The following is a 12,290-nucleotide window of genomic DNA, read 5'->3' as shown; positions in this document are numbered from 1 at the left end:
TGAAATGTTCTTTTAAAGAGCGATAAGTATCACCTAATTGCGTAATTTTCAGACCACTTGAAAAGCGCACTATTTTTCCGGCTGCGGCAGAATACTGTACTGTACATACATTTTCCTCTCGCCATCTTGTTGCTCGATCCGTGCAAGCGGAAGCGATCTCTTCGGCGGAGGAAGAGCGGGTGTGGTTCGGACTTGCTCGCTTGATTCACTTAGCAGCTCTTCAATTTTTCACCCAAGCAAAGGGGAGATCTTCTTCGCAGAACAAGAACAACGGAGGTGCCACTGGATTCTGGTAACGACATCTTCCCTTGTATAGTTTGCATATCCGTATTTACACCGTGTCACTTTACCGATTTTTGCAGAAAACCATCTTTGGCTAGGGGCGGGGGGGGGCTCCGGTGAGGTAGTCTGATTTTTGGCTGGCACCACGGCAGGTTTAGTATGGTGGCGCCCGGATCTACTTTTCAGACGTCCTGGCTTGCAAAGCTCAAATAACTGTTTAAAAATCACGATCGCCACAGTGGACTCGATTTACAGGCGTGACAAGCCTTAGTAGTTTTACTGCAAGAGATCGCTTCTCATCTTCGACACAGAAGCTCCCAGTTGTGTTTGTTTACCTTCGCTAGTAATCCTACTAGCGGTTAGCACAGTCGAGGTGAGCTAACGATGATCATCGTAATGCAATCAAAAAAAACGATCGCACGATTAAACGGCTGGTGTTGAGCTTAATTTTAGGTACTCTGTTTCGTGTGTGGTTGTCAGGAGGAGTCATGGAAGCAAAAAGTGGGGCGGAGGGGGTAGTTTCCCCATCGGAAACCTCGGCCAGGCTGCTAGGTCGGAACTTGGCCGTGGTACGGGGGAGGGGGAGAAAAAAATGCTTTTGAAGTGCTCTACCGCTCAATAGTGGATTGTGCTAGTTCGGGCCTGGAAATACCCACCGCTTTGCTTTCTCGGTAAGAGGTGGAGACTCTGCATTTCCCCCCCACTCTCATTTACGACAGCGAGCAAAACAGGCGTTTGAAGTCGGGGAAGACTTGACGCAGGTAAATCGGTGCAAAGGGCATGCGTGGCTTTCCGATCCAGAAAGGCTGCAATCGGGTGTGACTTAACCGAGTAGCGTGTTGGAGCAGTCTTGAATTTTCTTCTGTTTGATTGTTGTTTCTTCTTCACAGACCTAGCTGCTGTGCAGGCCGAGGGCAGTCGAGAACAATGGCTACCCAGTGTAAGTTTGGAGAAAAAAAAAAAAAAGACTCATTTTTAGGGGTGAACCGATACCACACTTTTCACTTGCCGATACCAAATACTTAAACATGGCACATTGGACTGACTTTTGGGAGTAACAACTTGTCGTTCCCGGCAGTTTAACATTCAACACATTTCACCTAAAACCAAACTAGTTCTGAACCTACAACATGACATTTATGATTTTTTTCTAAACAAACTACTTTGTGTGCAGGTAGATTTTTTTTCCCTTTGAGACACGTTATCATAACACGACACTATGCAACCTTTGTTTGAGCTTCAGAGCGAGGGTTGTTTTTACCGTGTGCAGCATCAAAGTTATGGTTCCTCTCGAGGGACCTTGATGAAACCACAAAAATGTTAATTGCTAACGTGGGTCTGAAGTCTTAGTTTGGTATGTGCTCTACCTTGGTTTGAAGTTGGTGCAGTCAGAAATTGCAAAGCAAATTACTTGTCTGAATGTTTTGTACCATTCTAGTTTTTGTCGACTTGTTTATAATAAAGAGCTTGATTTGCAACTTGTTAAATTGTCTTTTTTTTTTTTTTAGCTGATTTGATGGAGTTGGACATGGCGATGGGAGACAGTAAGGCTGCAGTGAGCCAGTGGCAGCAGCAGTCTTACCTGGACTCAGGCATTCAGTCCGGAGTCACCACCACAGCACCGTCTTTGAATGGCAAAGGAAACCCTGATGTTGAGGAGGATGATCCCACTTTGTACGACTGGGAGTTCAACCCACCCTTCACTCCTGAGACGACAGGTACGCAACATTTAGCACAAATTTCATCTTGCAGCCATGACTTTGTTGTAATTATTCTTTTTCTTACCACAGACATCGAAGGTTACGCCATGACCCGTGCCCAGCGGGTGCGTGCGGCCATGTTCCCTGAAACCTTGGAGGAAGGCATCCAGATTCCGCCGACGCAGCTCGATGCCGCTCAGCCCACTGCGGTGCAGCGCCTGGCCGAGCCTTCTCAGATGCTGAAGCACGCCGTGGTCAACCTCATCAACTACCAGGATGATGCCGAGCTGGCCACTCGGGCCATCCCCGAGCTGACCAAACTGCTTAACGATGAGGACCAAGTAGGTGGAAGCGCACTAGCTGTGAAACAACAGACTATATCACTGACCGTTGCCTTTCTTCTAGGTTGTGGTGAACAAGGCGGCCGTCATGGTGCATCAGTTGTCGAAGAAGGAAGCATCTCGCCACGCGCTGATGCGTTCGCCGCAGATGGTGTCGGCGGTTGTCCGAGCCATGCAGAACACCGGCGATGTGGAGACTGCTCGCTGCTCTGCCGGAACCTTGCACAACCTCTCCCACCACCGGGAGGGGCTCCTTGCCATCTTCAAGTCCGGAGGGATCCCTGCCCTGGTCAAGATGCTGGGGTTAGTAACTGATAATAGGATAAACAGGGCTTCAGTGAATCGATATATAATAGTGTGAATCATCTTTCAGGTCGCCAGTGGACAGTGTGTTGTTCTACGCCATCACCACACTGCACAACCTCCTGCTGCACCAGGAAGGGGCCAAGATGGCGGTCCGCCTGGCCGGAGGACTGCAAAAGATGGTGGCTCTTTTGGCCAACACCAACGTCAAGTTCCTCGCCATCACGACTGACTGCCTGCAGATTCTTGCTTATGGCAACCAGGAAAGCAAGGTCTTGGATATATTTTTTTTTCTCTCTTTGCATGTACAAATTCGGAAAGTGGTTTCTGATTACTTACATGTAAATCTGTCCTCGCCGTAGTTGATTATTCTGGCCAGTGGTGGTCCCCAAGCCCTGGTCAACATTATGAGGACCTTCACCTATGAGAAACTGCTATGGACCACAAGCAGAGTGCTGAAGGTCCTCTCTGTTTGCTCCAGCAACAAACCTGCCATTGTAGAAGCTGGTAAGTTTATCTTCCAGGTGCAAAAATGCAAAAGTGCAGTTTATCAGGTAGCTTTTGTTGTAGTTGTGGTTTGCTACTACACATTAGTGTGCTTTACTATGTGCAGGAGGCATGCAGGCCTTGGGACTCCATCTGACTGACCCCAGCCAGCGTTTGGTCCAGAACTGCCTCTGGACTCTGAGGAACCTTTCGGATGCGGCCACAAAGCAGGTATACCACACTTGGTCTTCCCTAAAGACTATTTCTTCTCGTGTGTCCATGACAGGCAATGTGAATGACAAAATGTGACTCAACCTTTCGTAGGAGGGAATGGAGGGCCTGCTGGGAACCTTGGTCCAGCTTTTGGGAAGTGATGACATCAACGTGGTGACATGTGCTGCTGGCATCCTTTCCAACCTGACCTGCAACAACTACAGTAACAAACTTATGGTCTGCCAGGTACAAGGCTTAATTCTCATATTTAATGCAAGGAAAAATATTGGTTGGGAATCACTGACCTAAATTTTGACGTCATGTCTCAGGTTGGAGGTATTGAGGCCCTTGTGAGGACAGTACTCAGGGCGGGAGACAGAGAGGACATCACAGAGCCAGCCGTCTGTGCCCTGCGCCACCTCACCTCCCGCCACCAGGATGCAGAGATGGCCCAGAACGCCGTCCGCCTTCATTACGGCCTTCCCGTGGTTGTCAAACTCCTGCACCCACCATCTCACTGGCCGCTCATCAAGGTCATTTCCTTTTTCACAAACGGCTATCTTTAAAGTTCTCCTTCACTTTGAATCCTGATGTTTGTTTGTTCACCGCCCCCCCCCACCCCCCCCCACCCAGGCTACAGTCGGTCTGATCCGCAACCTGGCCCTTTGCCCGGCCAACCACAGCGCTCTTCGTGAGCAGGGAGCCATTCCACGTCTGGTCCAGTTGCTTGTCAGAGCTCACCAGGACACCCAAAGGCGCACCAGCATGGGAGGCAACCAGCAGCAGTTTGTGGTATGGAACCAGGGCACGCTAAAAGCATTTTTGAGCACATACCAATGTTGGGCGATATGACCTTCAAGTACAGAAAGTAAAAGACTTCTTTCAAAGGTGCAGCAAGGCGAAGTCAGTAAAATATTTGTGGCTTGGAAGCACACTGCTTGACAAATTTTAATACATCGATTAATTGCTTAAGCCTGCTAATCGCTTTCCCCGCCATGTGTGATTTAATCAACAGGAAGGAGTGCGTATGGAAGAAATAGTGGAAGGCTGCACAGGAGCACTGCACATCCTGGCACGAGACGTCCACAACAGAATTGTCATCAGAGGACTTAACACCATTCCACTCTTTGTCCAGGTTGGATTCCACATCGAAATGTAATGTTAAGCGCTGTACGTTGACTGTTGTGCTCCTGTCCAGTTGCTGTATTCTCCAGTGGAGAATATCCAGCGCGTGGCTGCCGGCGTGCTATGCGAGCTAGCTCAGGACAAGGAGGCCGCAGAGGCCATCGAAGCCGAGGGAGCCACCGCGCCGCTCACCGAGCTGCTGCACTCTCGCAACGAGGGCGTCGGTAAGTGGATTTGCTCCTTGTGAGCCCTGACAACCTTCTAGTGACTGTCAAATAATTGCTCCTCCTCCTCCTCCTCCTCCCTGTAGCCACCTATGCCGCAGCTGTACTGTTCCGTATGTCCGAAGACAAGCCCCAGGACTACAAGAAACGTCTCTCAGTGGAGCTGACCAGCTCTTTGTTCAGAACGGAGCCCCTGGCCTGGAATGAGGTGCTTATGAGATCTTTTCATATTAGTGTTGAGCTGGTTCTATAAAAACATTGTCAGCATGTTATTTTAATCAACAGTTATTCTTGTTGAAGGAAATTACTACTCAAGTGTGTTCGTTCATACATGGTCTAATTTTTTTTATCCCACAGACTGGAGATCTTGGATTGGATATGGGGGCTCAGGGAGACCCTCTGGCCTACAGGCAAGATGGTGAGTGCTATTTCGCAATACCTTTTGTATTTTGTTGTGAGTCAATATCAAGCCCTCTTGTGTAAGCGAAGCAATGGACCGAGAGCCAACACAAATACACACTGGCAAGGAATTACTGAAGGCCACAACTCGCACCTAACGACTAAGACCAACATCGATCACCCCCTTCTTTTCTTTCAAATGCAGATGGAGCGTATCGGGCCTACCCTGCAGGCTACGGTCAAGACACCCTGCTGGACCCCATGATGGAAGGGGCCGACTACCACGCCGACGCTCTTCCCGATCTGGGCCACCACACCGATCCTCTCCCAGACCTCGGTCACAGCCAGGACCTGATGGACAGCAACCAGCTGGCCTGGTTTGACACCGACCTGTAGGATTGGTGAGAGCGACCGCTTTCCCCCAATACGCAACCCTCCCCTTTATAGGCAATTCTAGCTTTGAAAACAACTTTAAATGGCAACACTGTTGAAATGTTGTCCTGTGCTCTTTTTCAGTTGTGTTCTGATAGAGCCTGCATTGTGATTGGCCTGTAACCTGTATTGTCTCAAAGCAGCGTTTTGATTGGCTGTGTAAAGTTTTGAAGGTAGAGGAAGGAACAAGGATTAGTGGAAAGTGCCTGACACCAGAAAACAAAGAAGATGGATGCCATGGGAATGTTTTAGCAAGTTGAAAAAAAAATTAAGGGGGGGTGGGGGCTTCTGTGACATCATAAGGTGGTCTCGGGCAGGTTACCTGTTTGTTTGAATGCACATGAGTTGGATCTTAAAGTTGCTAACACATGTTTTAGCCTTGCCTGTATTATCATTTTTCAGTTCTACTTTTTGTATTCTATTTTTTTTTTTAATTTCTTTTTTGTATTACTCATTCTCTGTCATGGTACTGACCCAGCTTGCCTTCACACTAGCCATCTTAATTTTTTCTTCAATGCTAATCATTTGTTTTTTGTTTTTTTTAAAACAAACGTATATTACATGTAGTGTTAAGTTATAGTGATATTATACAATTTTTCTTTGCTTATGGTCGAATGTGTTAGAACACTAATAATCAGTTGTACTCTGAATTAAAATGTAACATTGTGTAGGTTTTTTTTATAATCAAAAATGGAGGATGATACATTCTTAATATGTGCTTCTTTAAGCATAAACTGTCAGTGTCACATGTTCTAATGAGATCACAAATTGTGGGATTTGTTGGGGATAAATCTAGAGAAAAGTGTTTTATATGCATTCACTGGTAGGTTACTATTTTGTATGCTATCATTGGGTGTGAGAGAGAAAAGTAGTTTGCGCTACTAAACGGTAGCCAGGTTGACGAACCAGTTGAGATTCCTGCTGTGTTTCTATTGGAGACGAGGTTGTGACATGGCTGAACAATAAAGTCATTTTATTTCATTTTGTCTCTAAGTCTTCCATCCTTATATTAAGTCATGCTGAGTCTTGGCTTTTAAAACGAGACAAATATTTTTAGCAATTTGTCATTAATTTACATTGGAAAAATCTCATGGACCAACTGTCAAAGGCTCGGTGATGTAAGTTTCTTATTATGCCAGTAGGTGGCGGTAAGTGGCTGTCAATTTGCAAGCATCCAAAATGGACTAACAACCAGGGTTAAAAACATTATGTACATTTCATATACATTTTGACACCACCCATTCATTTCTCACTAATAGAATACAATTTATTTTAATTTCTTTAATTAAAAATGGTAGGTAAGAATATGAGCAATTAGGTTGTTACCCTTAGTCTAGGGTTAGGGCTCACTACAAAGTACTAAAATGTCTTTAGACATCCAGAAGGATGCGCTTATAATATTTAATGAAACAAATGATGTAAAATTGCACGATGGATGAATGGATGATTTTCTCCATTGCAGTCACCCTGAATGACCTCTTCAGAACCCATCCAGCCTGTGAAGCTCGAGATGAGAGCACGGCAATGATGCCCAATAGCTGATGTCACCATCTCTGCTTCCTCCCTTGAATGAAACAATGCCTTCTTGCATCACAATGGCTACTTTCTTTTCATCTTTGTGAACTGCTAGGAGACTTCGCCGCCGGTGTATTGGATCGGTTGCTCCAATGATTCCATAGATGTTCAGCAGAAGAGGGCTCAAGTGCAATGTGGCGATAAGATCAAATGTCAAAAGTTTTGTTGTCTGTCTACATGTGTTGCTGCACTAACCATGCTACACCTATCTACTATTCCACTAAGAATTAAAAAAGAACGTCCCATGTGTTTGCATCCTGTAGGAACAAGAAGGAATCCTTCTCTCCCTCCCTAGCGTCAGCTATTCAGCTGCCTGCCCTGGGTGGGTGTCTCGGTGGAGATCCACATTCTTGTCGGGATTCAAAGCTATCTGCCGTGTGTATGTCCCACAGATCTCTTGCATGGACACCATTGTTCCCCCCCACCCCGACCCTCTCATCGCTCCTCCACCTTCCTGCCCCGGGAATAAATCAGAGTCTCTGTTGAGCGCTCGAGGACACGAGCAGTATGTGGTACAACCCACTCTGGGCATTCCTGCACCCAGCCTCTATCAGGTCAGTGGGACCGAAACAAGGAGGACTGTGTACTGTGTGACATGAGTGCACAAACATGGCTAACCCCGGTTGCAATGTTTGCACTAGAAACTCAGCAGCAATCTTTTTGAAGTGAGTCTCCATGGAGGGGGAGCATCTGATGTTTATTTCCGAAAATATTATGAATACCATTTAATATGCCATTATTTTTAAAAAATATATATAAAACAGCCTACTCAACTGACGTGCAAGTGTAATATTTATCTGCCGCCGCATTTGTGTGTCCTAACTCAAAGAGATGTTTTCCAAAATAGCAAAAGCGGGCCTCACAAACACAAAAAGTCATCTGTTCAAAAATATTAATATTCCCACGTTGCTTGGGAGTAACTCCGGGCCGACTCACCCCGGCAACAACGATGGCTTTGTCTGCCGGCCTGAACACTTGCTAGCCAAGAGCATCGCAAGAAACGAAAGAAATTGCAAGTTTTTCATGATCATACTATTATTTCCATCAGATGTTTTAAATGCAACACGCCTGTGGGCTACTAATTTGCTTACATGTCCTGTGATTGGCTAGCGGCCAGTCCAGGGCACACCACTTTATCCAATCCAGCCGGGATAGGCCCCAGCTCACCTGTGACCCCAATGAGGACTAGCACTATAGAAAAATGGGTTGCAAGATCTCGTAATGCAAACCCAAATCCCGTTCACCAATAAGACAAATGAGGCCGATTAGATGTTCCTTGTTGACCCCGAAGACGGCCTAAGGCAGATGCTCGAGGAACAATGGCCCGACCCATACAGAGGGCGGCAGCGACTGACACAGCCACTGTTGCTCCAAAGAATGCTTGGAAGCATGCCAGGGATGGACCTCACCCTCCCCAATGTCTAATGTCCCATGGTGCAATTGGACCGTTCGGGCAACACCTTCAAGAGCATCAGAAGAGCAGCAAACAAACAAGCAGCACGCCCATAGTCTTTGGACCTTCGAGGGCTACCGAGAGTTTTGAAGAGGAAGAATCCCACCCGGGCTCAGCGCTACTTTCATGGCTACGGCGAGCACCTCAGGGCTTGGCAAGAAGAAGAAGAACCCTGGACTCATGGATTCTTTTAGCAAGATCTTTGGAGGGGACAAAAAGAAAAGAAGCAAGGTGGGCAGCAATGCATTTAAAGGGACCACATTATTTATGCAGCTTTTGCATATTGGCAAATTAAGCCAATATGCATTTTATAATCATCAAATGCAGTTCTGCTGATGTTATTTTGCAATGCTGTCACTTCTGCATAAAGATTCTACATATAACAATATTTGTCCCCCTTAGGGGTCATTCCGGGGTCACCTGGCCGCATCACCCCAGCAGTCCTCTGCCCGCCGCAAGACCAATGAAAATGCTGTGGTCCAGTTCTTCCGCAACATTGTATGTTTATTTCTTATTGAAGGGCCAAAATAATAGAAATATGAAAAATAATAATGCTAGTGAGCAAAGAAAGCATCCCTGAGGAACACCATGTTGAACACTGTATTTAAGAAATGAAAAAATAATTTCCAATCTATTCTGAGTTGGACAACAAACTGGATATCCACGTTGTATTTATGTAAAATCACTACTTATTGTTACTTACTTACTTTCTGGTCTCTTCTCAGGTTTCCTCACCTCGTCCTAAATCAAAGGTAAGCGTAATATTGGTTGTGTTTGATTGATGATCGGATTTACAGTGTTTTTGTTAGCTTCACCTTTTCAGGGAACCAAAAAAGGGGATCGCGCAGCAAAAGAAAATCACTCACGCTTTGTTTTGAAACGAATCCTAGTGAATGGGAGCCTCATCGGAGAGAGGATTGTCACACATTGCCATCTCCTTATAATGTTTTCTTTTTGCAGTGGAGGGAATTCTTTGGCTTGGTATGTCAACATAGTATTTTTGGAAATTAACTTTATGTACGCATGCTTGTGAGTGAGTGTTTTGCATGCTTTGTTTGCACAATGTTGCTAACATCCAAACAGTTTTGGTGACTTAACTCCTTTCCACGCTACAACTGCATTTATTTTTTACTTGCTTGACTTCTTAGAAAGAAGAAATACTTTTAGTGCTTTGGTTTAGAAGTATTAGACTATAAAATTGTGCTTTATAAAATGTAATCTAATGTAATGAATTAATTGAATAGGATATAAAGAAATTAAACAATTTTTGACTTTTTTTTTCTTTTCTTTGTGTTTAAGCTTTTGCCACCAGGGGGCAGTGTGATACAGACAAATGGGTCCAATATTATAAAATAAGGAAAACAAATAATGAAACATTTTGTGAATAATAATAACAAAATATAAATCTAGGTCATTAAAAAACAAAAAAACTAAATGACAATACAATTAAGTACATAGAGTTCAAATTTATTCAAATAATTATATATATAATATTATATATATAATATCAAATATTGCTTAAAAATACAATATTGCAACACAAAGGCTATTTGTTGGCCCGTCTTTAGTGCTTTGCATTAAATTTTACCATTAAGGTAGCAGACTTTAAGGAAAGATTTTGACCCCATAATCAGATTATTTTTAAAAATAAATAAACTGTGGAGATGCAATTTCCAACACAGTATATTTTATCAAGTCAGCATTAAAACTAACAAAGTTATGTCATATTTATGGTTGTACTCCAATTGCAATTTCCCCTTGTTTGCTTTCAACCCAGAGTGACACTCTACTTGTGGGTGAATTTGAAACAGCACAGCTCTTTATGAACCACAACCGGTAAACATTTTCTTTTAGGGTCGGGCTGGCCTACATCTTGTCCTTTTTTTTTTTTTTTAAAAAGGATAATTTCACATCTCTTTTCCACTTCAGAGGACTCATCTCTCCATCTGCATCCTGTTTGTATTTTCCTATGTGTCAAATGTCATCTTGTAGTTGTGATGTGACACTGACTGACTCTCTTCCTTCGCTTCGGTGATTTTCTTTCTCCTTGTAGGTGTCACTGTGAGCATGTTATTACCTTTATAGGAACAGTAAATTACTTATTTTTTTTATTATTATTATGATCAATCAGGCTCATGCTCTTTAGTTCAGTTTCATCATCCCACAAATGAAAGGCCAACTGTATTTCCCAAAAGAATAAATGAAGAAACTGGCTATAGATGTTCCAAAAATTATTTTTGTTAGGAATTAGGAGAGCTGAGTTTACACATGTTTTTTTAAGGTTTCGTCACCACGTGCAGAGAGCACAAAGTCGCCCGTCAGACGACGCAGGGAGCAAAGCACGCTGTCCAGACTCTTCAACCTGGTCAGTAAAACCCGACCCTCCTGACAACACCCTTTTTAAAACCCTTCTGAATTCAATAATAATATCCCTAAAAGTGAAGAACCTCATAAAAGCTATTCAATCTGTGTTTACACCAGTGACACTCTCATCCAAAATCAGTGAGTAGAAAATTAATATGATTTGCTGGCGAGTCACGGCATCATGTCATTAAAAGTAACTCAAATTATTTTTTTTAAAATACATTCATCAATCTAATGTGTGTTGTCACCCACTTCTTTTGCTCCATTTGGATGAATTCCACTTAACGTGAACAATTTTGACATCTCAATTTCATGGCTCTCAGCATGTTTGACTGTAAATTCAAAGTCCCTGTAAAGTGGAAAGAAGAGATCTTCTGAAATTGACACACCACAGAAAATATCGAAATTCACTTTACAGGGTCTTTAAAATGACCCTCGGTATTTTCTTAGCAAGAAATGATGAGTGATTCAAAGTCAAGATTTACACCTTCTCGTCCCCAGGGTGAAACCAAGTCCCGTCCACCCCCCAAACGCTGGAGCACCATCTTCTGAGCTCTCCCCTAAGGTCCAAAGCAAAAAGTCAAAGCAGATGGGACAAGATGATGGGGGATCAACACACGGGGACGTGGCAGATTCACAACTCCAAAAAAATTAACACACTAACATTGGATTTCTGTGTCCACTCTCCACAGATGGAGACGGTCTCATCCAAGTCCTTATTTAGCTGTCCAAGTGTTTAAAAAGTCCAGTCAAGCTTTGAGTTTGTATCTCACTGTAAAAATATCCTAGTCAGATGGTGCTAATTTTGGTAAATGTTTTTCTATTTCTGTCTTGTCTGGCTTTTTTTTTTTTTTTTTTGTACGAGTGATGCGTTGTGTGCCTCACAGCTTTCTACAAAATGGTCAAAATATTTTTCAACACCTCAATGATTAATCGTGTACAGATTAATTGATCGAGTGGACATGCCCTTTTAAATTGCACTGACTAATCACAAATCATTTGGTGGTATGCATACTATTTATTACATTGGAGGACGTAACGTTTTGTGTGGTTTGCGTCAAAAAAAAAAAGAAAGGTTTGTCGATCCGATGGTCCGTTTGCAAGTGGCTCAAAGGTTTTAGGTGGAATGAAACAACATGTTTGAGTTTAGTGATCAGGAAGTCATGTGTTTAGTCTTTCTTGTGAATATTATCATTTTGAGATGTTTGATGTGCTAACGGGTCACAGTTAGAAATTAACACTTTCATTCATAAACTAAAATAAAATATAAACACAACTTTAGTTTTGCCTTTGCTCATATATACTAATTCAATTGCATTATATTAAATGTTGTTCAATCTTACAACTTGTTTGTACACTCTTGCATTTATACATTATTGGTACAGACATTTAA

At 43.5% G+C, this 12,290-nt stretch overlaps 2 protein-coding genes across 5 annotated transcripts; both read left to right on the top strand.

Moving 5' to 3' along the window:
- The first annotated feature begins 149 nt into the window (after positions 1-149).
- LOC133144387 (catenin beta-1-like) lies at positions 150-6,486 on the top strand. The gene is made up of 17 exons (XM_061267039.1): positions 150-292; positions 1,173-1,222; positions 1,791-2,000; positions 2,073-2,323; positions 2,388-2,626; positions 2,697-2,898; positions 2,989-3,133; positions 3,240-3,343; positions 3,437-3,571; positions 3,655-3,858; positions 3,959-4,117; positions 4,341-4,460; positions 4,524-4,674; positions 4,761-4,882; positions 5,032-5,092; positions 5,279-5,474; positions 5,590-6,486. The coding sequence occupies exons 2-16, from the start codon at positions 1,210-1,212 to the stop codon at positions 5,467-5,469; spliced, it is 2,307 nt and encodes a 768-aa protein (XP_061123023.1). The 5' UTR covers positions 150-292; positions 1,173-1,209; the 3' UTR covers positions 5,470-5,474; positions 5,590-6,486.
- A 2,052-nt stretch (positions 6,487-8,538) lies between these two features.
- LOC133144431 (myelin basic protein-like) lies at positions 8,539-12,178 on the top strand. 4 transcript variants are annotated; one of them, XM_061267118.1, is made up of 7 exons: positions 8,629-8,764; positions 8,936-9,031; positions 9,259-9,285; positions 9,494-9,514; positions 10,815-10,898; positions 11,015-11,035; positions 11,399-12,178. In XM_061267118.1, the coding sequence occupies exons 1-6, from the start codon at positions 8,660-8,662 to the stop codon at positions 11,015-11,017; spliced, it is 336 nt and encodes a 111-aa protein (XP_061123102.1). In that variant the 5' UTR covers positions 8,629-8,659; the 3' UTR covers positions 11,018-11,035; positions 11,399-12,178. The 4 variants fall into 4 exon arrangements, with proteins under 4 accessions (XP_061123101.1, XP_061123102.1, XP_061123104.1 ...); XM_061267120.1 differs by lacking the exon at positions 9,494-9,514; XM_061267116.1 differs by lacking the exon at positions 11,015-11,035.
- Positions 12,179-12,290: the final 112 nt, after the last annotated feature.

Source organism: Syngnathus typhle, linkage group LG20, assembly GCF_033458585.1.
Source record: "Syngnathus typhle isolate RoL2023-S1 ecotype Sweden linkage group LG20, RoL_Styp_1.0, whole genome shotgun sequence".
Classification (NCBI taxonomy): domain Eukaryota; kingdom Metazoa; phylum Chordata; class Actinopteri; order Syngnathiformes; family Syngnathidae; genus Syngnathus; species Syngnathus typhle.
Note: the sequence above shows the minus strand (reverse complement) of the source record. Positions and strands in the feature narration are given on the sequence as shown.